Genomic DNA, 26,822 nt, shown 5'->3' on the forward strand with positions numbered 1-26,822 from the left:
GATACTACGGCTGTGCCCAATATCGCGGTACTGCCAAACCGTTCTTAATATCTGCAAAATTAAGTAATAGGCCTTGATTTTCTTATAGATATACAGCTATTTCTATGGCAACTAACTAAAATCTGTTTAGATTTTTAAATTCAAAATAATTTTTAGCATTTAAATACAAAAGTCTAGATGAATATAGCTTCTTGATATTGGTTGCTATGACGTTTTGAAATGTAAACAAAATTGTGCATTGGTTTTCATTTCTCAAACTTTAACACCAGTTCACTCATAAGTTCATAACTATGTTATGAGCAGGGTTGGGTTATATAGTTATGAGTCATAACTATGTTTTCATACTAATGGTAAACATGCATTCAGTTTATTGACCATAAAATTTGCTGTAATTAAGCGTGCAAATTTACTGAGAATTTTCTCCTTGTGCTCGTGTAAATAACTCTAAATCTCACACACCCGACTTAACCATGGTTTGTGTGATCATGACCCATTTTTTCACTTTGGTTACAGATCGCTGTCAAAACCATTCTACATTCAACACAACCAACTTTCAAACTGTGTATATTACACAGCAGCTTGCCATTTTACTTCTAATATTGCATTTCTCCTATTGCAGGGGAGAGATATAAACATAGTCTTTCCCTTTCATTTTTGCTGTTTGTTATACATAATAACACCCAGTACATTGCAGTTACCATTGCAGTTCTTCTATTGCACTGCAGTGCCATTTGACTGCTAATATTGCATTTCTCAACCATCAGTACCTTTTCTCTTTTCCAATATCACTTTGGTCGTGAGCTGTATGACAGGGGAACTTCTAGTGGTTTAATATCCTTCAATATAATCATAGCCATTTTGGCCTAAAATAGAAACCAATATGTGAGTGCCATTGTTCTAGACATTGGTGTCCCTTAATCAGTATTTGATAGGCAGCTCACTAGATAGACGGGAGAAATATTTGTCAGTAACGACATTATTCTTTTGAAAGTAAGCTTCAAGCCAACTGAATGGTGGCCCCCAATAGACCAACTTTCGCAATGCTGCCAATGTGAATGCAACTATTGAAATAAGTTCTGTGTATATTGCTGATGTTTGTGCTTGCATCTCTTTGGTTGATTCTTTTTATGACGAGCTTACTTTTTCTAAATTTTAAAATTTGGCTTGATTTTGTAGTTATTGATAATTTTGATAATTTAGTAGTAACGATAGAGAATAGCTCTAATAAGGTATTGCATAATAGACCAATATAGGACTATACAGCCAGCCCAAATGTTCTTGAATATGAGTCTGCAACAGCGAGAAGTCACCAATACCTGCTTAGCTTGAGCACCAAAACGGACAGTGTCTACTTAGCTTGAACACCTATACAGACAGTGTCTACTTAGCTTGAGCACCTATAAGGACAGTGTCTACTTAGCTTGAGCACCTATAAGGACAGTGTCTACTTAGCTTGAACACCTACACAGACAGTGTCTACTTAGCTTGAGCACCTATAAGGACAGTGTCTACTTAGCTTGAACACCTACACAGACAGTGTCTACTTACAAAAACACACATTGAGAAGGTGATGGCTGAACTATGTAGCATCAAACCCACAATTTACTTGGTTGGCTCTTGTGAAACCACCTGATGTTATTTCCCTTTTGTCATTAGTTGGCATTTGTATGAAAAAATGACCAAATAATTAGGCTGTCACTCATACTAGCATTTGGCATAACACAGTTGTATGCAGAATGATGCAGCCAAGTCATGCACAAAACACCTGTTGGCTTTGATATAGCCTAAGAGATAAAACATTGGTGATACAAAAAATTTCAAGTTTTTATACAGAATTGATTTTTTTGTTATGATTCATGCACCAGACAAATTAGCTTTGTTACACAATTGTACAGCAGGGATTGGCAATATTTGCTATATATTGTTTTGCCAATGGTTTAATCCACTAAATTCAGTAATTCTACATTACATTTGAATATAGATAAAGTGACATAAATTTTCTTTTTTATTCCATCCTGTATGAAAGTTGCTAAAAACTTTTGTTTGGCGGTAGTTGACATGCCGTAAAATACACATGATTGCGCATACTAGATTACATGAAGTCGAGTTTTGTTACAAGGCATAGGGCCTTAGTTGTTACGGATAGCATGGATAGCATGGATAGCATGGATAGCATGGATAGCACGGATAGCACGGATAGCACGGATAGCATGGATAGCATGGATAGCATGGATAGCACGGATAGCACGGATAGCACGGATAGCACGGATAGCACGGATAGCATTCAGCGTAAAGAATGAGGGCGTAAAGAATGAGAGCATGACATCAACACATTTAAAGATGTGGTTGCATCAAATTTGAGTTGATTTTAAAAGAAAGTATTTTTTTGTCTATCAGTTGATAGGTTGTTTGTTGTGTCAGGTGATCTCATTGTCAAGATATTTAAGGTTGAAATCGAAAAAAAGTTGATAGCGGTAAAAACACTCAGGTCAAAAAAACATGCCCAGACTTGCCCAAAATGATGTAACGCGTGATACAACCTGTCTTTATCTCTCGTACTCACATCGGCTATTGCAATCAAAGTCGAGTCCTACGCGGCTCTATTGGCATAGGCCTATATTTTATCTTGTATTTGCTCATGTTGGCTTGAATAAAATTTCTAATTCAGCTACAAATACATTATTATCAATGTCTCAAACGCCTCAAACAAGGGAAATTAAAAACTTATCATATTGGCTTCCTCTAAGTACTGCGTAAACATCTTAGTACTGACTACCAATTCTACCGGTCTACGGTAATAACGTCAAGCAACTTATGTAGAATAAGGTCTTTGTATCGGCACAGTTTCATCACTACCCACACCGAAAACTAGTTTCGTACTAAGTAAAATAAGCAAGCAGCGTCTTTGAAAAGAACATGTGGCGAAACCACCTACATCCCTAAAAGTCATGTACGTTGTATAGTCAACTGTCAAAATTATTGAGTCATTATTTGTGTCAATTTGTAGAAAAAAATTCACTGGTCACATTTGATTAGTTGATTCAAGTACTAAACAAATGGTCGAGCTATGCAAAAGTACCTATCCATACAGCTCTGATAACACTTCATAAATCCATCTATCAGACAAGATTTAAGCACAGGTGTCAACAGAGCTATGATGTATTCAATGTTCTGCAAATCATGTTTTGCATTATCTTCAACAATATTATTTTATTATATAATTTTTACAAGCAAAACTATTTTTATCTCGGCATAAAGCTTTTATTAAAAATATCCATATCCAAGTCGTGGCCACTCACATAGTTTCAGCTCATACAATAGGACAAATTCATCTACTGCAGCAAACTCAAACAAAACATCATGGTTTATGCAGCACACATTCAAGTCTCTTTTTTCCATTCATGGCAGTTTCCACACTGACAAAGCTGCTTCGGCTGGTGGACTACATACATATCCTGTAATCAATAAAACAAGTGCAATAAATATATGTCATTCATAGATATGTCATTCTAACGCGTATCTACTGAAAGCTTCTGAATTGGGAGTTAGATAGATTGCGAGTGTAATTTTAAAAATGAAAAAATGTTTAACAAAAGTATAAATATGCCAAGCCAATGATTCGAAGCTTTGGTTCTGGAAGTTAAAGATATGCATTGATCAATCGATTTTCTTCACTTTCTACAAGTGAGAAGTGAACATCTAAAGTCCAATCATAAATCTAATTTACTAGCTAAAACTGCTAAAGAAAATTTGAAGCACATATAGCTAGGTGAAACAATAAAAAACTATAAAACGATGATTGGTGATAGCAAAAAGTTATAATTCTATTAATTAGTAAATGTATTCATGAGTACTAAAATTATTACCTTTAGTATATTCATCAATCTAAGCCATTGTATTGCTAGATGCTATGGATTAAAAAGAAGCTGTCAAGAACTCACTGTGCATCCGTATCTCGCACGCGTGCACAGGAAATTACATTATAGTCTCAAACAGGGAAATATGATCTTAATGTAAACACAACAGTATATCTATTGGAGACTCAAACTAAAAGATAAATTTACCTTCACTCTATCTTCCTCTGTAGCATAACGCTGCTGACACCTGTCAGCTCTAACTATAAGCTGTCTATCCCAAACTTTAACCCCCTGATGCTCAGAAAACTCGGAGTCACCTTCGCAGTAACTGGAAGCATTTTTAAAATTCTGTTGTTCGTCAATAAAATCAGTCGATCAAGTAATTCATTAAAGTAATGGTGTTAATTAATTTAGTAAATATTGATGCGATCTAATAATAGAGTAAAATCCCTAAATTTGAGATCACAAACAACGCGTTTTACGAGTGATAACATTTATTATGACCTATATAAAAATTTTGTGCTGATGATCGGCTAATAAAGCGATCTTATATTTATCACTCGTGGACTCTTTTCAGATGTATCACTGGTTACGTCACGAATGAAGCACCCACTGGAATCTGAGTTTTTAAAAGATGGCCTCATTCAAACGCATATATATCTGGACAGGATTAGTCTACAAAGACAAAAATGACATCAAATTGTAGCTGATGTTTTAGGTCTTAATTTCATTAAATCAACCTTTTTGACGCAACCACATCTTTAAAGCGGCTTTACCCCAGCCTAGCCAATAATAGAGCACAAAAAATTTTGGCGAAGGGGAGTGGGTAATGAGAGAAGAGAGGAGGGTGGAGGGTAAACACAGTAAATCAGAAAGGCAGCACGCTGTCTTTGCTGTTTCATCACATAGGTCAGCCTCATTTTTAGGTAGCTAAACTGTTCGGAATGCACCGGACGGATGACGCAGCTGTAAATTATGCACTCTTTACTAGCTGGAGAGCCACTGTAATTAGGTTACCATATAACCTCAGTTGAATGTCATCTTTACTTGAAAGCCACCTCCAATAGAAAGCCGCCTCCAATAGAATGCCACTATAAGAGTAAGGTTGAAAAATACAGCGGCACCCTTTAATTGAATTCCACCTCTAGTTGAATACTACTTTGACATTTTTTGATCTTTACTAACTCTTAATAGAAAGTGATTGGTAAAAAAGTGTCCATAAAATGGTGCTAATAATGACTCAGTTACATCAATAACAATTAATTCCTTCATAGCTGCTGTAGTGGTTGCCATGGTTTTAGTGCCGATATACTTGAGAAGATCAATCATCACAATCATCAAAACTAAAATATGATTCGAAATTCCTAAGGTCTAAAGGTAAGGCCACACGAGACAAAATTCTCACGAAATCGGCGGAATTTGGACGAAACGATTCGTACGAATTGACATTTGGACGAATTCGCTCATCGTTGGTTGCGCACGATGAACGAATCCTGAATTGGACGAAACGTCAGAAATTCCTACGTAACGTTGTTTGATTGGTCGGTTGAAAAGGTTAGTTGAATGTTGAAGGTCGTTTTCTTTGGCGCGTATCCACAGTGAGAGATTTTATCTGTTTTGAAGAGAGTTGATTTTGCGTTTAAAATGAAAGACAACCATCTGGAACTGTTTATAGACTTGGTTAGGGAGAGAAAAGTTATATGGAGCAAACGAGAGACCGGCTATAAGGACTCAAGAGGGGTGAAACTGAACAATTTCAAGGACATCGTCAGTGAATTGGAGAGGGCTTTTCCAAACTCCAAAGTGAAGTTTACTGGTATGTTTATTTATTTCTAGTAGTAGGTAGTTGGTGGTTGTTAGCTAGTAGTGTGGTAGCTAGTGCTACTGATATCATTGGGTTTTTGGGTCATGCTTGTTTTGGACTGATTTTTTATCTGAGAGAGTGAGTAGATCATCTCAACAATTGTATCAATCAATTAATTACTTCAGTCTCAGTCATGCTGTCTTGTCTTGTTCCACATATTTTACTGTTGCTACTCTTTACATGTACACATAAAGTTAATTAAGTTTGTTGTTTGTTTGCAGTCGATATGGTGATGAAGAAATGGACCAACCTTAGGGACACTTTCAACAGCAACAGAAGGGCGTATGATGCAGCTTGTGCAAGTGGGGCAGCAGCAGTCCAAGAGCCGCAGTGGAAGTGGTGGCCACTATTTAAATGGCTACTCACAGCTCATCGAGAGCAGGCGTAAGTTGGCTTTTAAGATGTTTTTGCACACAAATTTTGATTTGTTGGAATAATAACTGGTTAGTTGCTAGTAATTTATTCTACTAGACTTCATAGCTGTGGTGTTGGCATTGGCGGTTTTACCAGAAAATTGAAAACAAATATCTATGTATGTGTGTGGAACAGATTAAATAATTCAATTCAGTCTTTTGTTTTTTTTCAGAACTACTTCCACCAACATACCACCTCCCTCACAAGCCTGCGCACCCTGTCCATTGTCACCTGCTAGACCATCTTCTTCAGTTCCTGCATGCATCACACCGGTCGTCCCGCCAACCGCAGAAGCCCATGCACATGCGTCTACACCTGCTCGACCACCAGCAGCTATCCCACCAACTTCACCGACACTACTACCACCCACTGAACCACAGACGAGCAAAAAGGCATCCCGAGGTATCAAGCGCAAACGGATCGCTGAAGACCACTCCATCGACATCGAGCTGGAGTCCGTAAATGACCGTATCAAAGAACTTAGTAGACCCGCCCCAAAATCGGAACAACAGCTGTTTGCGGACTCAATTGTGCCTGGACTCGAGCGACTCACACCCTACCAATTCGCAGTTGCTAAGAACAGAATAAACTATATGTTGTTCGAGTTGGAGTATGCGGAGCCTGTCCCGCAACCAAGTAGCTCTCTCACAGACAGACTTCCCAGCTCCATGTCGTTTGTGTCATCTCGGAGTACTGACAGGCCCACGAGCGAGAGACGAGATAGAGATACACCAACATTCACAGAGATGTTGTCGCCCTTCTGGGATGATTCCTAGCACTAGATTAGCTATAAGTATATTTCTGTTTGTTTAATCATAATACACATATCGTATTTTATTCCTGCTGATCTGTGTTTTTATCATAATATTATCTGCGTGTATTTTTTATTAATTTTTTCTAGCGATTTTGATATTTCTGTACAATCTAAAAATAATATTTGCTGACTTGCCAATCTTGTTTAGCCGATCAGAATTTATTTTATCAACCAGAGTAAATACATTTGCACATAGCGTTGAAAAAAATATTTGGAACTAAAATGTCTAATCTACATGAACTTAACACACATAATTTAAAGCATTGATCTTAAATCAAAAATCAAATCGCCGATAATTCTGTAAAACATAAAACAAACTACGAATAGTAGAGTTCTGAGCAGAGTGGTTGACATTGGTTTGTTTATCTTTTGTTAATATGGGCATCTTGCCTTGGGACCGAGCCCTGTGGGCTTAAAAAATACTGCACAAGTCTGTCTCGGATTCCTGCTGCCTCTGCAGTACCACCTCTTCGTAGCTGCGTTTGGTTTGGCTGATCGGAGAGAGGCTGTGTTTGTGAACGCCAGAAACCAGGTGTGATGGAGCCGTCTCGGTTTGGAATGTCCAGGTAACCTGGTGGTGTGTAGCTGGTGTCGTTCACAGTGCGCAGAAAGTTGTATAACACACACATGGCGCGAACTAGGTTTGTTGCCTTCTCTTGGTCTGCCTGAATCATCTTAAACAAGATTTGCCATCGACGGGATAGGACTCCTGCGAAACAAAAACATTTTCAAATTAATACATGACATTCCTCCACGTGCGAAGTGAAAAGACCCAAAACACATCACTTACCAAACGTGTTTTCTATGATGCGCCGTGCACGAGAGAGTCTGTAGTTGAAGATTCTCTTGGGCACCGAATCGAGGGCTCGACCTGGGAATGGCCTCATAATATATGGTTTCAGAGGGAATGCCTCATCTGCCACAAACATGTAGGGAAAGTCTCCAGCTTCTTCATAACCCACCAACGGCTCACTCTCTGGCAGATTAACGTGATCTGTGAAAGGAGAAAGCAAATGTAGTGAACCCGGCTGTGAAGCTGATTGGTGTTGGTTGCGGCATGTACAGATAATAAAAAATAAATATTAATTAATTAAAGATAACATTTTTCTAACAATTATCCAAGCCTCTTCTAAACTCGGATGACTCCCATATTCCCCCATCACTATTACTTCCTGGTTGACCAATGTCGATGAGGGTGAATCTGTATGAAGCATCACATACAGCTACTAGGATGATACTGTCTCTCTGTTTGTAGTTCCAGAACATGGAGCCAGAGTGCTTTGGCTTCTGAATGATGATGTGCTTCCCGTCAATACTACCAAGGCAGTGAGGGAAGTTCCATCTTTCAAAACTACAAAATAAAAATGAAAGTTCGTTTTAGCAACAATGGAAAAAGGATATTATGAAGAAAATTAATAAAAATAAATAAATATTAAGCACAAAAAAAAGAAAACAACAGACCCTTCAGCGATTGCCCTCCATTCATCTGGCCCTGAGGGAGGTTTGAGGTAAATGGGCTGCAGCACAGTCCACAGTGCGACACATGTGTCATCAATTATCTGGGAGACTGTTGATCTGCCCAAGCGGTAGTGAGCTGAGATGGCTGCGTGAGAACTTCCTTCAGCTAGGTGGTGAAGTGTGGCTGCCAGCTTCAGTCCTGGCTCTATTGACTTCCTCATCACTGTGTCCTGCTTTGTTATGAGAGGTTTTATTGCCTCAAGAATATAGTCAAAGTTCTCATGTGATATTCTTAGGTATTTTATGTGTCTTCTTGAATCCTCATCTTCTCTCAACTCCTTGATCAGATTTGCATAAACTCCCAGTTGATCTCTTTTTTCATTTATGGGGTGGACCCAATACCTTCTGTCTGAGTTTGTAGTGAGAGTCCTCTTTTTCTGTTTGAGTAGCAGATATTTTTTCTTTAGCAGTAGCAAAGCAATTCTTCACCGCTGATCGTCATCCATGTGCGTACTGAAGCAAATGATTGAAACGGAATCGGCTTCAATTTATCACCGCGTTCTGATTGGCTAGTCGAAAGTTAGTTTCCTACGAATCCGTGGTGGGGAAACTCCGTGTGGCAGGTCAAAAATTTTGTACGAGTGGAATTTCCCAGATTTGTTGAAATTACACGATACGTGTGGCCTTACATCATATCCATTGTTTTCAGATTCATTCATGATGTGGCTTACGATCTGACCAATCAAGACTTGAAAGCATTTTGATAAATGACAAGAATACTTTCCAGGAACACAGTAGGACGTAATAGCAGCCATTGTTATGGCGTATCAAAGTATGTTTTTTAACTCCAAAGCTCTACAGTTTTTTCTTTACAACTTTAAAAGTAACAAAATAACTAATAACAGTATCCGCCTAATTGTAGTTCCTCATTTAACTCGGTCTAATACTCCAACGCGTATGAAAAACGGTTTAACAAAAATGCTGAGTTCGATGGCATTAATGTCTCTCCGCCGGAAGGAGACTGTAAAATGTAGGTGACATTAGCACGGCTTCACCTGTAAAAGGGTTAAATTTATCTTCCCACAATTCTGACGAGTTAGTCGAAAAATGCAGCACCACCCTCTATTTGAACAGTACATCTTATAAAACAACACTGTAGGGGAAGGGTTAAAAATTACAGCACCATTGCATTCCAATTATATGGTTCTATGGGAACTCTGATGCAAATGAACAGAAGTCTCTGACATCAGAAGCTTAAGCAGGAAGAAGCAGCGGAAGTATCACAGCCTATAGTAGTCTCTACGTAAACGTTTGCAAAAGAATAACTTTGGTAACGAAAAGTTGGTTGGTCTACAAGCTGAGGTATAAGGGCTGGGTATAAGCTGAGCTTGCGTTTGCCTGGACAACATAGTTTGTACTTTATGACCGACTACGGTAAATCATGAGTCAGATCGCAGCAAATAGCAATAGGGAAGGAAATTACTAAAATGGTGTTAAGGATGTGAGTACATCAAATAAAATCAAAGCTAAGATAAGGCTAAAACAGCAGCTACATTTTGATGTCATTTTTGTCTTTGTAGACTAACCCTGTCCAGAGATATACGGTAAGTGTTTGAATGAGATCGTTTTTTAAACGGTCAGATTCGAGCGGATGCTCTATTCACGACGTGTATAATGAGCCTATATGAAGAGTCCGCAAGCAATAAATATAGGATCTCTTCTTTAGCCAATCATCAGCACGAAATGTTTATATAGGTCATAATAAATATTATCGCCAGTAAAACGCATTGTCTGTAATTTCGAAGATTCGTTAGGGAATTTACTGATTCAACGCATTTTACTGACAAACTACACAATTTAAAAATAGCTTTAAGTTCAAGCGAATGTGGCTCAGAGTTTTCTGAGGAACAGAAAACTAGCATCTACAAAAGAAATCATGCACCTACAGATCGTTGGTATTTTGGACATACTTAGAAGGATTTATAAGACCAGAGTTGTGATCACTACCAACCTGCATATACAGCATAGTGAGAACTACATATCTTAGGACTAAAGATGAAGAGGAATATCTAGATATGATACAGGCAGAGGTTGAGTTTACTGCAGTAGAGTAATTTGTTCTATTATATGAGCTGAGACTATGTGAGTGGCCACGGCTTATGGATGTTTTTAATTAACAATTTTTGCTGAGCTGAAAATTTTTTGGCTTGTAAAAATGATACAATAAAATAATAATGTTGAAGATAATGCAAAACATGACTTTCAGAACATATTGAATACATCATAGCCTCGTTGCTACCTGTGCTGAAATCTTATCTGTTAGATGGATTTATGAAGTGTAATCAAAGCTGTATTGGCAGGTACTTTTGCATAGCTGCACTCATTCTAACGGACCAAATATTTTTTGCTTCACACTAATAAGATAATTCAGGTGAGTCCTTGCCACAAAGTCGCAAACCGCCAACTAGGTGCAAGGGCTTTATTAACCCTTTGCCAGAGTCGGTGGATTAATTGATTTTAAAGAAAGTGATGTTGTTTTGCGTTCACCATTTTGGTCAACTCAAAAAACCATTTGTTTTGTACTTGAATCAACTAATCAAATATGACCAGTAAAGTTTTTCTACAAATTGATGCTAGTAATGACTAGATAATGTTTACTATTATACATGACTTTTTTGCTGGGACGGATGCAGTTGGTTTTTCCATATATTCGAACATATTCTTCTCAAAGATGCAGCTTACTTATTTTATCTAGTAACTAGTTTCCGGTGTGGCTAGCAACTGAGAACTTTGCTGATAAAAAGGCGGAGATGATATAAGTTAACTCGACGACCTAATTACCGTAGACTGGCAGAATCGTAGTCAATACTCAGATGTTTACACAGCATTTAGAGGAAACTAATATGACAAATTTTAAGTATCCTTATTTGAGGCGTTTGAGACATTTACATGTATAATAATGTGTCTGCAGCTAGATTTAAAATTTCATTCTAGCAGTCATGAGCAAATACAAAGTAAAATATATGCTGATAGAGCCGCGTAGGACTTGACTTTTGTCGCAATAGCCAATGCTAATACAAGAGATAGTGACAGGCTGTCTCACTATATACATCATTTTGGGCAAGTCTGGGCACATTCTTTTTTCTGAGCGTTTTTACCATGATCAATTTTTGTTGATTCTAATCTTCAAATATTTTGACTGTGAGATCGCCTAAAAAACAAACAACATCTTAAATGATAGAAAAAACATCGATACTTTCAATTAAAATCATCCAAAATTTGGCACAATCACAACTTTAGCAAGTCGAATACTGACTGGTGTTGTCCCTCGCTCCAGGGAAACTCTGATCACCCAAGTTGGATATGCTCGGTTTGGGAAGCTTTTGTGTAAAAATGGTGCTTGTATCAGTTAAAAACACCCCTGCGTAGCATGGCATAAGCCACAAAGCACTCTCTGAAACTGAAAAGGAAGTTGTTATTTGTAAGAGACGACCAGACATTCGCACTGAGACTGATAGGCTTATAGCTTTATTTATGAGGTTATTGTGATCACTTAAACTACAGTGTTATGTAAGAATGCTCTGTTGCCTTCCCAACTCCTATTCTATCATACCATTAATTAATTATAACTCCCTCTTTTCTGATAAAGGGCATGAGAATACATTTAGGTTTAGCCGATTTTCTCTTCATATAGTTCGGGCTTTTACATCTATCCATGAGCTTGTGCTTGGGAAGAAAGCCGCTGTTCTAAGTCCAATAATCCGGAGGTCTTCCATTATGCAACAAGATAGCTTTGCGGGTCAGTTATGCAATACACAATGACAGCTGATAGCCAGCACATTGTGTGAGTGCCAGTGTTCTATCACTTGTTTCTTGTTGTTAGTTCGAGTAACTGGTGTTAAGAGTAACAAGAGGTAGCAGGTTTGTACAAGTGCTCGCAGTGGGTGGCAAACATACTAATCTCTTGGAAGTTCAATTTTCTATGTTTATTTTTGAATTAAACTTTGAAATTCAATTTTTGGTATATTTATTATTTGTTGTATGGTCTAAGAATAAACATACTGGAGAGTGTTAGGGGTTTATTGTTTACTTGATTATAACAAATTCAGCTTAACAAAAGGCTGTACTTTTAGAAGCTATTAAATGTCAAAAGACTCATTTATTGGCTGTTTAAGGTAAGAATTGTACAGCTGCAATGTTAAAATGTGCTAATTATAAACAATTATTGCAGTTGCAAGACAATAGGGTGCAACAATAGGGTGTGTTTTCTACGCCTTCCGCGTAAAACTTAGAATGGAAGGCTCTACAATTTAAACAATATTGAATTTTTTAAAGCCAGAATTTTATTTATCTTTGTCAAATGTAAAATATGGCATATTTATTATTTATACATTACCTGTTTTCTCAATATTGTTGGAGTGAGCAGATACCGATTTGTCACAATGAATGGTTTTATTTTTATGATTCGAAACATGACCATGTTGATGCCAAAAAGTGAAAACTTACAACGGATTTATGAACTTTTATTGATATATGATTGAATATAGATTTGTAGGGAATTAAAATTCAACTTTGCAGATTAGTTTTAGTCTAAAGAATTACTCCACTTATTATTAGTGTAGAGCTCTTTTATAGCTTCAAGTTTTATTCTATTTTATCCATGCTCAATTGTAGAATTACTTTTGAACATACTAGGTTAACTTTATATATTTATAACTATTTATAACTATATTTATATATTTATCTATCTATATTTAGATAATATATGTAAATATCTTGAGGCAGTGTGTAGGTCCTCAAACTTTATTATTCCTTCACATTCAGAAAATTGTCAACATTTACAGGCAGTAAATGCAACAACAGTTATATAAGAAATTATCCAAAATTTATAAAATGTCTCTTTGTCTTTTAGCTTCTGCTTCAAAAGTATGACTACATTAGATCGTCATGGCTAGAGTATGGTAGAAATGCAACAGAAGAAGAATATACTCAGGCAGTTAGAGACCTTCAGTTCACTGCTAACCTTACGGTGACTGGGCTCTTAGATAATGCTACTCAACAAAGATTGGTTGAGCCAAGGTGTGGAAGGTCGGATGATGTCTCTTTTCCGCACAAAAAAACAGGGTTATCTCAAAGAAACCTAACTTTTGGGTAAGAATTGAGCGTTTTTAATCGAAACCATTCATTTTCTTTAAATGAGGCTTAAACAATCTACAACACACATGTTTTTTTGCTTTTTTCTATATGCAATAATCTTTAATGCATATAGTAAAAAAGCTTATTAATGTTATTTCAGAGGATATTACTGTAATTTATTTGATTTCCTATTAATGCTGTGGTGTTCAAAGGCATTGTAAACATTGTTTGTTTGTCCGGAGTACCAACAACACATTATGTATGGCTTTGGGTTACACAAGAAAAGGTTCCAGTTTGCTTTTCTGTCCAATTCAGCCACATTTGTAGAGCTTGGAAAAAATGAGACGAAATACTAAGATTGGTGTGAGTGCGCCTCCATCTTTAGGGTGTCATGCTGCATCTGACATCACAACCTAAATGAATGGAGGCGCGCTTGCATTAGATTTATTCCCATCGTGAGGACAACTTCTAATACAGAGTTATCATCATTATTCAAAACAGTTTAAAGCAGCAGATAGTTTTCTAAAAATAAATCAGTCGCTGGTGTTTCTGTTAAACGATGGCTTAATCTTGTTGTATTATCTATGTGGATATTATTCCTGAATAAACGTATGCATCAACTTGGCTAATAACAGTTGTTTGATAGCATTACAATTATTTATGTTATGATGATATATGTTGCTGGGATTTTGGCTATAGTGAAACATCTTGTGTGTATTACAGGCATAAGTTAGACACTGAATTATAAATAATTGCTTTTTTATTTATTTTTTACCGAATACACCATCTTTGTTCTATTTAATTTTATGCAGGATATTTCGCTACCCTTGGTCTTCAAGCGTGAGTGACATCCGAGACGTAATGGCAGCGGCTTTTGCATTCTGGGAAAAACTGACACCTCTTAGATTTACTGAGCTGATTGGAAACTCAGAAGAGTTGAAGATGGCCGACATCACCATAGTATTTGACAGCGGCTACCATGATGACAGCAGGATATTTGATGATGAGGGTAAAGTGAAACATTGATGTAACATTTTTTTTTAGCGGTTGACTGAAAAGTATTAAACAAATTACATTTTTAAAGTAGATATTTTATATGCATCTGCCAGTTACTAAGCATCACCGATGGAGAAAAATTTGGTTTAGCTGCATATTAAGGAGTCGTGTTGAACATAAACTAAACATCAGCATTGCTCAAAGTAATAACCTTTACCAAACATAAAATACTGAATTAGGCAGATTTTGTTGCAGGAGGAATCGTCGCCCACGCCCGTTATCCAGGAGAGATAAATGAACTGCAGATTCACTTTGATTCTAAGGAGAAGTGGGGCTTTAACTTGAATGGATCTGAAGGTAAGTTGTAATCTCTGCTAGGGTATTGTGTCCAATATTTATGCATATGATTAGTTATTAAGAATTGAATGTTTCATATCTTTTGTCCACTTTTCATTTTTAGGAGCAGCTAATTTATGTGATGTTTTGAAATTTCTGTAAACTTGCATAGCAATTTTTGAGCTCGATTTCATATTTTGCTACTAACAATATGTTAAATGCTTCAGTTTTTAGATATCAAAAATTTTACATTCTGACTATCTGTAACTTTATGCACCAAAAAATTTTGACAGAGTCGAGGCAATGCCTCAGACAGTAGACAGTCACTTTAGTGCCCATTTCCTCTAGAAAAAAGAAGCTCACACAGATAACTCTTGAAAGTTCTAGCTAACGGAATCAACAAACATAAAATGTACTCCATAAATTGTCAATTGATTTTAGACGATGGAAGCATAAACCTGTATAGAGTTGCTGTGCACGAGATCGGGCACATCCTTGGGCTCAGACATTCCACTAATCCTCACTCGGTTATGTTTGCTTGGTTTGGACAGGGAAATGCATTATTACCGGAGGACGAGCAAACAACTCTGAATAAGCTTTATCCTTCAGGTTAGCTTTTATTATTACGCGCTGCATATGCCACTTCCACCATGCTCGTTGGTTCACATCTCAAATTTATCTTACGTGATTCGTAGAGATAATGCTGAAGCCTTAAACGGTCAAATTTATAAAAAAAATTCAATGAGTTGGGAAAAAAATTGAGTTTTAGACTCTTAACTGAATACTGTTATGTTATGTAAGGTTGCAAGATTTTTTGCCAATATGTTCAATTTTTTACCAGGTGAGATTATAGAAATGACACTTAACCACTCTACAGTGACAACTCCTAAGCCAGCTCTTGGTCTCCCATGTCCTAAGTCAGTTGATGCCGTGCTGGTCGTTCAAAGGCAAACATTCTTCTTTTCAAATGATGTAAGTTTTATGTTCAGTTATTATCACATATTTATGGCTGGTTCACACTGTGGCTCATATTTTATCATAACTGTTGAGCAATTGTGACATGGACAACTATGGCCACAATTAGTCACAAAAACTCCAAATAGAGCAATGCAAAATATAAATGCCGTACATGACTGATATCTTTGACCTTGAAAATTTTACATTGCTTGTTTGAATGGTTTACATGTGAAGTTGAAAACAATAAAAATTCTGACGATGCTGAAAAATTATTTATTTGGAAAGCATCATCAATGTAATATATTTTTCTTAAGTATGTTTTCTTGTTGGATCTTGGCTTACATACAAGTTGTTTGTTTGTAGATTGCTTTGCTCGAACATGTATCTACATAGTTTTAAATACGTGGCTGGCGTGGCTTATGTGGGTTTTGTTAATATGATGCATGTGTTTATGTTGAAACAGTGGTTTTGGAGCATCAATGCTAATGGAATTGTTACGGAGCAAAACACATCCATTTATGCTTACTGGTATGGTCTGCCTTTCAACATCTCTAAGATCGATGCCGTTTACTACCACAAGCCACAACAAAAAGTTGTATTCTTTATCGGTAGGTGGAAGGAATCCTCAGAAGTTTGTATGTTTGACCTTTGAACCTTGCACTGGGCAAGTTCTAAATCAAGAAATAGAAATGGTTCCAATTCTTCAACAGTGTGTTTCTGGACTAGCTTATCTGCAATTAATGGTTTTAGGAAAGAAGTACTATTTATTTCAATCCAACCGCATACACCCGAGCACTCCAGCTGGCGGCAGGCCTATTGCAGATTTTTGCCTCCCTAATAGTGTCAACAAGGTGGATGCAGTGTTCTTTTGGGAGCACAATAAAATGACCTATATAATCAGCGGTAAGAACATTCATTATTTGTCTTGTCGTTGCAACTACTTGGCCCAGTTTTAGTTTTTTAGTTTTTCCACCCTTATCTTTATAATGTATTTCTTGAAACTAATTTGTGAGTTATCTTCTTTTCAAAACGTGGCTGGATGATCAGTGACAAGTGCTTTAACTAGCAACACTTGCAGCAAATAAGTAACACAGTATTGAAATAGCTAAACCAATGCTATGGTGACAGCGAGATACAGGTGTGGTTCTATTAGCAACTTGATACAACGCACTCACAGTACATGCCAGTAGTTAGTAGTTAGCAAACAATGAAGGAATAGCTGGAAAAATAAACTTGGTAACCCTTACATTACATCCGTCTACTTATTAAACTCTGATCATAGTCTTGCAATCAATTAATAGGTCAGAGGTCAGATTTGTGGAAACTACTAAGGTGAATCACTTTAGCTTGTTTTTAATAATGAGGTTTGATGGGTTTGACAATCCCGATGCTTTAATTATGATGCAAAGATATTGTTGACACAATTGCAATTGTGGAAACAAAGGAAACGAGATTTGCTCAAATAAATGCAGTAAAACATCAAATGAAATGCTGTTCACCATTAGGTCAGATATACAGAAATTTTCTAAGCTGATCATAACAGATGAGCAGAAATAGCAATAGACAATCGCTTGTTTGTACTATGCCTATGACTACAGGCAACATGTACTGGCGAATTAATGATGAAAACTATCTTCAGAGTTGTCCAACTGACAGTACTTATCCCCGTGATATGAGTGTTTGGAGAGGCGTGCAGCTGCCAGTAGATGCCGCTTTCACTTCAGTAACTAGTAAGTAGTTGTCATTTATTAAGCTTTTAAAACGCTGTCTTTTATTTAAAGAAATTTAATTTTTCATTTCTTACTATAGAATTGCATTAAAATAGCTTATTCACTCAATAACTTGAACTTTTAAACCATAACTGTCACGTACCATAACTGTCACGTACCATAACTGTCACGTACCATAACTGTCACGTACCATAACTGTCATGTACCATAACTGTCACGTACCATAACTGTCACGTACCATAACTGTCACGTACCATAACTGTCACGTACCATAACTGTCACGTACCATAACTGTCACGTACCATAACTGTCACGTACCATAACTGTCACGTACCATAACTGTCACGTACCATAACTGTCACGTACCATAACTGTCACGTACCATAACTGTCACGTACCATAACTGTCACGTACCATAACTGTCACGTACCATAACTGTCACATACCATAACTGTCACGTACCATAACTGTCACGTACCATAACTGTCACGTACAATTTTTATCGTATTTCCTAGGTAAATCAGACATGCTAATTCCAATTTTGTACTCAAAATAAAGATTGGTCCACTAACCTTCAAAGTCATTAAGGCTTTTTTAAAGCGTTTCAATATCCGTTTCGAAAACAACACAATCAGCATAACAAGCTCCGCCCATAAATATGTGACGAAACCTAGCTTTTTCAAGAAGTTAGGGATGTTTAGCTTAATTTAGAATAATAGAGATGGGTGTCTTAAAACCCATTATTATCTAAATCCAGTCTGTAAAATAATCTTAGTCTTTTATGAAAGGAATATAAACTATTTAAAAATGCTTTTAGCTTGTTACATGATGCTTAAAGCACATAAATTACATAATTTTTTATTATATATTTCAATACATCAGAGTCTTGGCTTTCAAATGAGCCTATATTCAATACACAAAGAATAATAGAACTATGAAAAACGGGGTGTCAAAAGTATGTCCTGCAAAAAAAACACTTGGTTCAGGTACTCAAAATGTGGCGTCATAATTTTCATTTAGCCTTAGGTCGTCGATCTCTTTCGCTGTTATGGAGGCTGCGTTTTTCTGTGACATTTTTCTGTGACATTTTTCTGTGACATTATAATAATAATGAATAATACTAATAATAAACTAAGATTCTAGCTAACTGCTAACCCGACCAATACAAACACATGTTCTGGGTTAATTAATTATGCTTCAATAAATGTACTGTAATTGATAAAGGTAATGAAATCACAATGATTAAATTATGGCCCTAGGATTAAATGTCAATCGCAGTTTCGCGAGATCAGCAATGCTTGAAACTAATTAGTCTCAGTCGTCACCCTTAACATCGCATTAAAAATAAAGAGCTAGTGCATAATATCATTGGAAAAATATAGTATGGTTCTTGGAGTCTGAGGTACCCAATACATAGAAATACATACATAGAAATAATATGTACATGGAAAACTAATGACACTGATTCCTATGTCATCTTCATTCATTCCCTGGAGTTGTCCTACCTTCGCCTGCCACTAGCGTCATCGTCACTTTCGTAATCGATAAATAAGCGGTATAAGAGCACACAACAACGAATATGAGAATTGTGATGTCACAATTTTCAAGACTATGCCAGTAAACTTTTTTGCGGTAGAGCTCTGGGGAAATCCTATGAACACCAACCAATGTCTGTCTCATCATGGCCAACAATAGCTCATTCAAAAGCCAAGACTCTGATGTATTGAAATATACAATAAAAAAATTATGTAATTTATGTGCTTTAATTAGGCTGAATGTCGAGGAAAATGAGCTCAAAAAGCGCAGTTTTATCACAAGCTAGAGTAGTGATCGCGTTTTTGAGCTCAGTTTAAAATATGCAATGTTAAATAGCTCATCTACCTTTCGGAAAAGACTGAGATTATTTTTAACGCTGAATTTAGATAATAATGGATTTTAAAACACCCATCTCTATTATTCTAAATTGGTCTAAACATCCCTAATTTCTGTTGCTAAAAGGCTAGGTTAAGTCATGTATTTATGGGAGGAGCTTGTTGTGCCGATCGTGTTGTTTTCGAGACCGATATTAAAACGCTGTAAAAAAGCCTTCATTACTCTGAAAGTTAGTGGACCAATCTTTATTTTGAGTACAAAATCAGAATCAATCTGTCTGATTTACCCAGTAAATACGGTAAAAGTTGTACGTGGCAGTTATGGTTTAAGGAAGCTTGTTGGTCAGAAAAGATGTCTCATTTTGGCCATGGCAAAACTAGTTAAAATATGGTTAATTGATTTGTAGCTATTTAAAAATTATACTGGTGTTGTAGCAAGATGACAGACCAATGAAAAAACATTGTTACACGCTACACTAATATAGGACAATATACATCAATATAGGTCAAATCATTTTTTGTTCTTACATCGTTGTTTTGATGGATATGAAATACATCAATATAGGTCAAATCATTTTTTGTTCTTACAACGTTGTTTTGATGGATATGAAATTCGTGTCTGTTGCAGAAGAGCTCTACTTTTTCAAAAATGGCTTTTACTGGATGTTCAATGACACTGAGATGAGTGTCACACAAGTTCAGCCAAAACTAATTAGCGATTGGTCAAAATGCTTGCCACTCAGGACTGGTGTGAAAAGACCCATATCTACAACCAGTCCAGACGTCAATTCTTCTCCAAGCTTATGTATTTGTGCGGTTATAGTTTATTTTTTTACAATTGTCTATATTCTATCTTACTTCTAGCGAGTTGAGTTCTCTGTTGCTAAATTTTTGTTCATATCATATATTTTTTATTTACTTCGAGTTTTGGCTCGAATAGTCAATACGAGTATTAAGGATATTTTCATAATTTCTTTTGGACAATGCACAGGTTAACTATAACTTGAAGGCTTGTGGATTAACAGTAGCAACTACATACATGCAATAAACAGTAGTAAAGTTTGCCAGGTCCTTATGTGCATTTAAAATAATTCATAGGAAGTGAAGATAGTAAAGAAAGTTATCATGTAATAGGATTGAATGTAATAGAATTGAATGAAAGTGCTTAGAACTGGAATGCCCAATGTGAAGTGAAATACTTAATGTAAGTGTAGTAGCATTAAGTCTGTCATTAGATATGTAATTTATAATAGTTTTAGAGCTGACTCGCATTCAATCATCTACTAAAGTAATGATATGTTTCTTCTATTTGTTAGTCTTGTTTAAAGTGTGCCATTATAAGGCAATTATGCTGCAGTTTTTGTAACATGGCGTTTTTGCTTTTGTGAAACAAAACCATATTTTGTTGGAGTGAGTGATCTAGTTGTGGTTGAACAATAAAGGGGTTGAATAACAGCTGAAGTTGAGAGACATTTAGAAAGCTTAGTTGAACATGATACACAACTTACGAGCTATTTCGGCATAACAATGGCCAATGGCACCAGTAAAGTTGTCAGCTCCAGAGGACAATTCAATAAGTGGATAAGCTAAAACTGGTTAAAAAATTACAAAAAGTTTTGCATATTCAAGCATTTGTGCCCTTAATTATTGTTAGACAAGCTCTTTCAGTAACTACCGGAACAGTGGAAAAGGGGAACAGTGAAAAGTATGATAGACTACAATCAGCATTGCTGGTGGCTTTTGAAGTAATCTGTTACTTGCAGCTTTTGGGCAACTGCAGAAAAATGTGCTGCAAGTCAGTCAATGTTTATCTGGCTGACACCAAAAAGTTAGTGCGGCAAAATGATGTGGCACTGATCATAAACTGTGTGTAAATGGCAGGGCTGTCAATATGTCTCCCTTCAGCTAAAATTCATGGCATCAGTAAAAAAGTAGGCTCAAGTGAACTTGTAGCTCAAACAAAATTATGCTGAGCGTCAAAGGCATGTTCAGCAGATGCAATCGTAAAACACAAATGAAATTGTTTTAACTGTGGGGCCTTAAACCACTTTTCTCATGATTGCCTTGGTAATGCCGTCCCTAAAAAACCCCAGGGTAAAAAAGCCTTAGGTGTGTTTCCCATGTGGTGAGCCAGGCCATTTGACAATGAACTGTGCAGTTGGCAAACAGACCGCACGACCGGGAAATTGTCAGGGAAAGCATCAGCACCAGATGTTCCTAAACGATGTTAGTAAACAGTTGGATGCTGCCATTTATCACCAGCAAAATACAAGAGTGCAAGAGAAAAACTCTAGTGGACACTGAATGTCAACAATCTGTGTTTATAAATCAGCTCTGTCAACAGTTTGACGTGGCAAGATGTGGACCACAAAAGGTGGAAAAATGCTGATTGGTAAAAGTACAAAATGCTGTGTTGAATCATTAGTACATTTGTTTGTGAATGATATAAATGTAACAGCTAAATGCCTGGTATCTCCACAGCTGTGTATGATGCTCGCATAATGATTAGAATGGACGTTATAATCATGCTGAGAGTAGTACAGTAGTAGTATTTGTTAGAAGCAAGAATGATGTGCTGTTTGGAGGATGGCACAGCCCATTTGATGGTGTGAAGTGGACGGAGTGAAGATAAAATGGTAAACCTACACTGACAAATCAGTACAGTGAATATGCAACAATTAATAACAATACTACAACAATTGTAGAAAGATCTTTGATGATGACATAAGTCAATGAATAAACGACGGATGACTTGAAAAGTTTAATCACGTTCATGGCAAAGCAGACGGTGTGGCTACCGCTAATGGCTGCATGGCAAAGCAGATGGTGTTATACCGCTAATGGCTGCATGGCAAAGCAGATGGTGTTATACCGCTAATGGCTGCATGGCAAAGCAGACGGTGTTATACCGCTAATGGCTGCACCGCAATAAACAAGCTAAAAAAGGTCAAAGCAGTACAGTAATGGATTATTGACAGCTCTACGCTTTTATAAAAAAGTAACCCTGGAATTTATGAGCCAAGGAAAATCATGAAGTTAGTGCAAAAGAGACAATCAGGTTTCAATTTTGGACTTGAGGAAAGCATACTAAGTACTTACAAATACAGACGTCAAAGCGACTGCAGAGATTTCAACTGATGAAGTTCATAGGATAAATGTATGTTATGACAAGAATGAGTTTTGGCTTGAATTTTGCCCCTAAAGTGATGAAAAGAATAATCGAAAAGGTTCTTGTCCAAGACACTCACACTGATCACTATATCGATGACATTTGGATGTTCGAAAGTGTTGTAACAACTGAAGAAGTCAGGCGGCTCTTGTCAATGTATGGCTTGGAAACAAAGGAGTCTAATTGTGTTATTATAAAGCAATAATTTAATATGCTGTAATTTTCGTAGCATACTGTTACGCTTATAATGTATAATAAACTTCTGTCAACAGTTTTTGTTAAGAGCAGTAGATTCAGCAGGAGGTTTTATTATGCCCTAAATTAGCTCTACCAACAATGGAGGAAGGTTAATCATGATTCACGATGTAGGAAGAAAGAATTACCAAAGCAATAGATGAGCAATATGTTAGGGATACACAGGAGGCACGGAAAAGAGAAAAACTTTTTATGCTCAATGACAAGAAACAAACAGCTATAAGATTTAACAACAAAGTTCAACTCTTGTTCACATTACGAAAAGCAGCCCTAAAGCATTCAAAAAGCAGCCATCATCTGCCGCTCAGGTTGGGCAATCTTGTAGGGTTATACCTAATATGCAGGTTGTTAGAAAAAGGGTAAACAAGTATTTCGCTTTTACTTTTGAACTAAACGTCTGAACCTTTGTGACTTCTAGTCATTGATGTTTTTACATGATAAAGGAATTTTCAAGATGTTGTATACAATTGCTGTTATATTTTTCTTGGAGTTGTGCTCTCATACATATATTGCTGCATATTAGGGTATGTTGTTTTGATTAAACTGCCTGTTATTACCTATAGTTTTCATTAGAATTCCTGTTAATTTTAAACATTTATGCCTTGAAAAAAATCTGGGATGTAACAAAAATTTATTATCAGTACTTGCTGCCAACTAAATACAGCGAGTACGTATTGGTATTTACTGCCGACGCGATTGGTAAAAATATCTAAGAAGCCTTTCGGTAGAGTCTTCTTTTGTAAAGATAATAATTTGCATAATTAATAAACATTGCTAGATTTGTAACCTTTAGAATGACCTTTAGAACCTTTAGCTCACCCAAAGTTTAAAATGAATACCAACATTTAGCGCATGCCCAAGTTAGCAGTACGCACTTTGGGAATTTTATACCTGTTAGTTATTCTGCTTTATTGGAAAAAAGATTCTAAAATTACAACATATTCCCAATAAAAAAAGCTTCTATTTGCAGGCATGACAATTTAAACAACATGTAAATAGAGTTAAGTACCATCTCCTGTGGCTCTCAACAGCATCGCAGACAAAACTGCGAAGCCTTCTGCAGAACCAATCAAGCACCAGGACCATAGGCTAACCCAAGACATGCCCGCAGAACCAGACAGCATATTCCCCATCGATATGTACCGGGTTACATATAGGCACTTATCATTGTCATTCCTCTTTGCACACTCATGTGAGTGCAAAAACTTGGTACTATACTTGAGTTTTTGCAGCATACATTTATACTTTCATTATACTATTCATTCGTTTAGTATTCAACTCTCTAGTAAATAAGCCTACTGTCAGCCACTTGTCACATCAACAATCAAGATTTGGGTTTGACTTGGAAAGGTAGTTCCTGTAAAAGGAAGAAGGTTGGTGAAGGTGCAGCATGCCTGTCCAGCCCTGCAAGTTCATCCGCGTTAACCCGAACGATTCCAGACCTGATTGTACCCCACGACAACCAACCAGCCATGCCTGCTACACAGCCACCTCATGCCGACCATTGAAAGAAGTCTGAAGTAGTACAATAATACTGTCAAAAAAATATATGGACGGAAAATAAATGTCATGTAACAGTAAGTAAACATTTAATGTATTACTGTCATGTTAATGTATTATGCACTTCAAATGAAATTATCTTAATAGTAATATGTTTAAAACATGTACCAGCATATATTTAAGAGTTGTTGATGTGAGTAAGTTGACTAGTAGTTATTCAAAAGTTTCTATAGAAGCCATGTGAATATGAGTATTTGTTGCTGATTATCGCTGAAACAGAAGTAGTGTAGAACAAATATAAATGAGACCATGTGTCTCATAGTCCCAAGTGAAACAAGACGAAATTCTGTACATACATGTTCATGTACAATAATCTGCAAAATAAGTAGTCTTTGATAGTATTGATAAATCAATACCAACGAGGGCTACTAGAAAACAGCGGAAGCCTCATTAAACCGATGAATAGTTTTTTTAATGAACTCTAAAATGCTCGTCCAGTTATCTAAACTAGAGGATAAATCTAATATAAAATTACAAAATAGTTTACAAGAAAAAATGTAGTGGTGAGGAGACTCATCATTCGCTAGGCAGATGCAAATGAGAGAGAAAGTAAGATCTAGTTTGTATTTATGTAACTAAAGTCTTGTGTGGCCTGTAAGTAGTGTGCAGAAGTCTTGGATCTACATGTCTTGGTACAGGAGTACAAGTTATTAGTGTAGCAGAGCTTTGTAAAGACTAGAGATCTTCTGAGGCAGCATTGTTGGCACAAAAGGTTTTCCATCATCTCAACCAGCAACTTTGTGCATATATTTTTATTTAAACTTGTTAAATCTTTTGCGGGCTTTGTATCTTCCATAAATCTGACACCAAAATATCTTACTGTTTCAGACGTGAGTACCTGAGTATTAAAGAAAGTTTGCCAGAAGAGAGTTTGGTTGATGCATCAGGTTCCAATTTCAGTGTCGCACCAGACCCAGTCTGAGTTGATCATATAATATTTTTATTGGTTTTAATTGTAAAAAAACATGTAGGCATTCATCGGGAGAAAAGATTGGAACACTTAAATGTCCTCCAAATTATGGTATAATGTAAGTTTGTGTGAAGAGTTCCACAAGTATGCTAGGTAACAAGCTTTAGGAAGCAACATGGCATTAATTATCTCGGTGGAAGTTTGAACATTTTAATGAAGTACAAATGGTCTAAACATGGAGCACTTCTGATGTAATATATGTTTAAATTTACTTAGCGGAACCTCGAATCACAGACTTCAGTATATTATAACCCCAAGCACAGAAGATTCTGTGGTTCAGGTGATAGGAAGACCATAAACTTTAGGTGTTTGACTTGCACTATTGAAAGAGACAAAATCAGGTTTTCTACTATTGGTAGAAAGTCGCCAGCCAAGCCAGATGTCCAGCTTATTACAGCTTATTACAGGTATGTTGACAAGCATTCTGAAGTAGCTCATCGGTAGCTGCTCGGTACTCATCGGTATTGTGGTGTTGCCAGCGTATTAAAGGCTGTGACCTGTGATATTGGCTAAGATATTGTGTATGTATATAGCAATAAGCAAAAGGGACAAAACACTACCCTGTGAAACACCAATGCCACACTGAAGTTCTTGGGTTTTGTGGTCATTTATTGCGAGTGTAATGCATCTGTTTGTTGAGAAAGATGTTGATATTTTTAAGAGATAACCATGTACACCTAGGCTATAGAGTTTATAAAGCAATCCATCTAGCATCAAATGCTTTCTGAAGATTCGTAAACATACCTGCTATTGCAAGTCCTTGAACTGACGACCTAAAGCCATGCTGTGAGCTAGGCAGTATTTTTCTTCATCTACATATCAACGTAATCGGGCTACTAGAATTGTTTCCATTAGTTTGCCAATATATGATTGACCTGTCGCTTGCTGTTGACTTATAATTTTGCTTGTTTCTGACATTTCCTGGTTTCTAACATTTCCATAATTTCATGGCCATATAGCCTAAAAACAAACTGAAGTAAAAAGAATATTCATAGCTATTAAAAATTGATCGTCTATATTTTTAATCCTCATGGGTTGAACCCATCGTCATAATCTACACTCTCCAGAGCTCAGCTTTCTTAGGGCAGTTGTAATCTCATACATTATAAGCTCTATAAGAGTTTGAAGTTTGAAAGGAATTATTTTTACATTTTGCTTAACATGTTCTATAAATGCATCATCAAAGTTTTCACCTGTTACATGTTTGATTTGAAATTTGTCAGAATACAGTACCTTTGCTTTTTTGTTATCGTCATGTATTAGGTTTCCCCAGCTGTCAGTGTGGTTGATGCTGCTGTTTGACTTGCTTGGCTGCTTGACTTGATTTTATACCTAAAAGTTGAAACAGTAAATTATAATAAAATACAATGTAATAGAATATAGTTATTTAGGCACGTCAAAATTTACATATACTGTTAGTAGTGGAGTAGTGCAT

General features: G+C 36.5%; 2 protein-coding genes across 2 annotated transcripts in view; one reads left to right on the plus strand and one right to left on the minus strand.

The window, feature by feature from the left end:
* LOC137394670 (matrix metalloproteinase-17-like) overlaps positions 1–20,497 on the plus strand; it is a 30,792-nt gene extending 10,295 nt beyond the window's left edge. The window contains exons 3-11 of the mRNA XM_068081427.1: positions 13,320–13,558; positions 14,356–14,552; positions 14,795–14,896; positions 15,317–15,484; positions 15,717–15,847; positions 16,296–16,440; positions 16,583–16,735; positions 17,431–17,562; positions 20,062–20,497. Coding sequence (XP_067937528.1) covers positions 13,320–13,558; positions 14,356–14,552; positions 14,795–14,896; positions 15,317–15,484; positions 15,717–15,847; positions 16,296–16,440; positions 16,583–16,735; positions 17,431–17,562; positions 20,062–20,297 — 1,503 coding nt within the window. The 3' untranslated portion in view covers positions 20,298–20,497. The remainder of the gene's footprint in view (positions 1–13,319; positions 13,559–14,355; positions 14,553–14,794; positions 14,897–15,316; positions 15,485–15,716; positions 15,848–16,295; positions 16,441–16,582; positions 16,736–17,430; positions 17,563–20,061) is intronic.
* LOC137392972 (uncharacterized) lies at positions 7,312–11,907 on the minus strand. The gene is made up of 6 exons (XM_068079347.1): positions 11,724–11,907; positions 10,354–10,456; positions 8,411–8,890; positions 8,062–8,300; positions 7,740–7,943; positions 7,312–7,658 (listed from the first exon to the last, which is right to left on the minus strand). Exons 1-6 carry the CDS (start codon positions 11,905–11,907, stop codon positions 7,312–7,314), a joined length of 1,557 nt encoding a protein of 518 aa, XP_067935448.1.
* Positions 20,498–26,822: the final 6,325 nt, after the last annotated feature.

This window comes from Watersipora subatra, chromosome 4 (genome assembly GCF_963576615.1).
Source record: "Watersipora subatra chromosome 4, tzWatSuba1.1, whole genome shotgun sequence".
NCBI lineage: Eukaryota > Metazoa > Bryozoa > Gymnolaemata > Cheilostomatida > Watersiporidae > Watersipora > Watersipora subatra.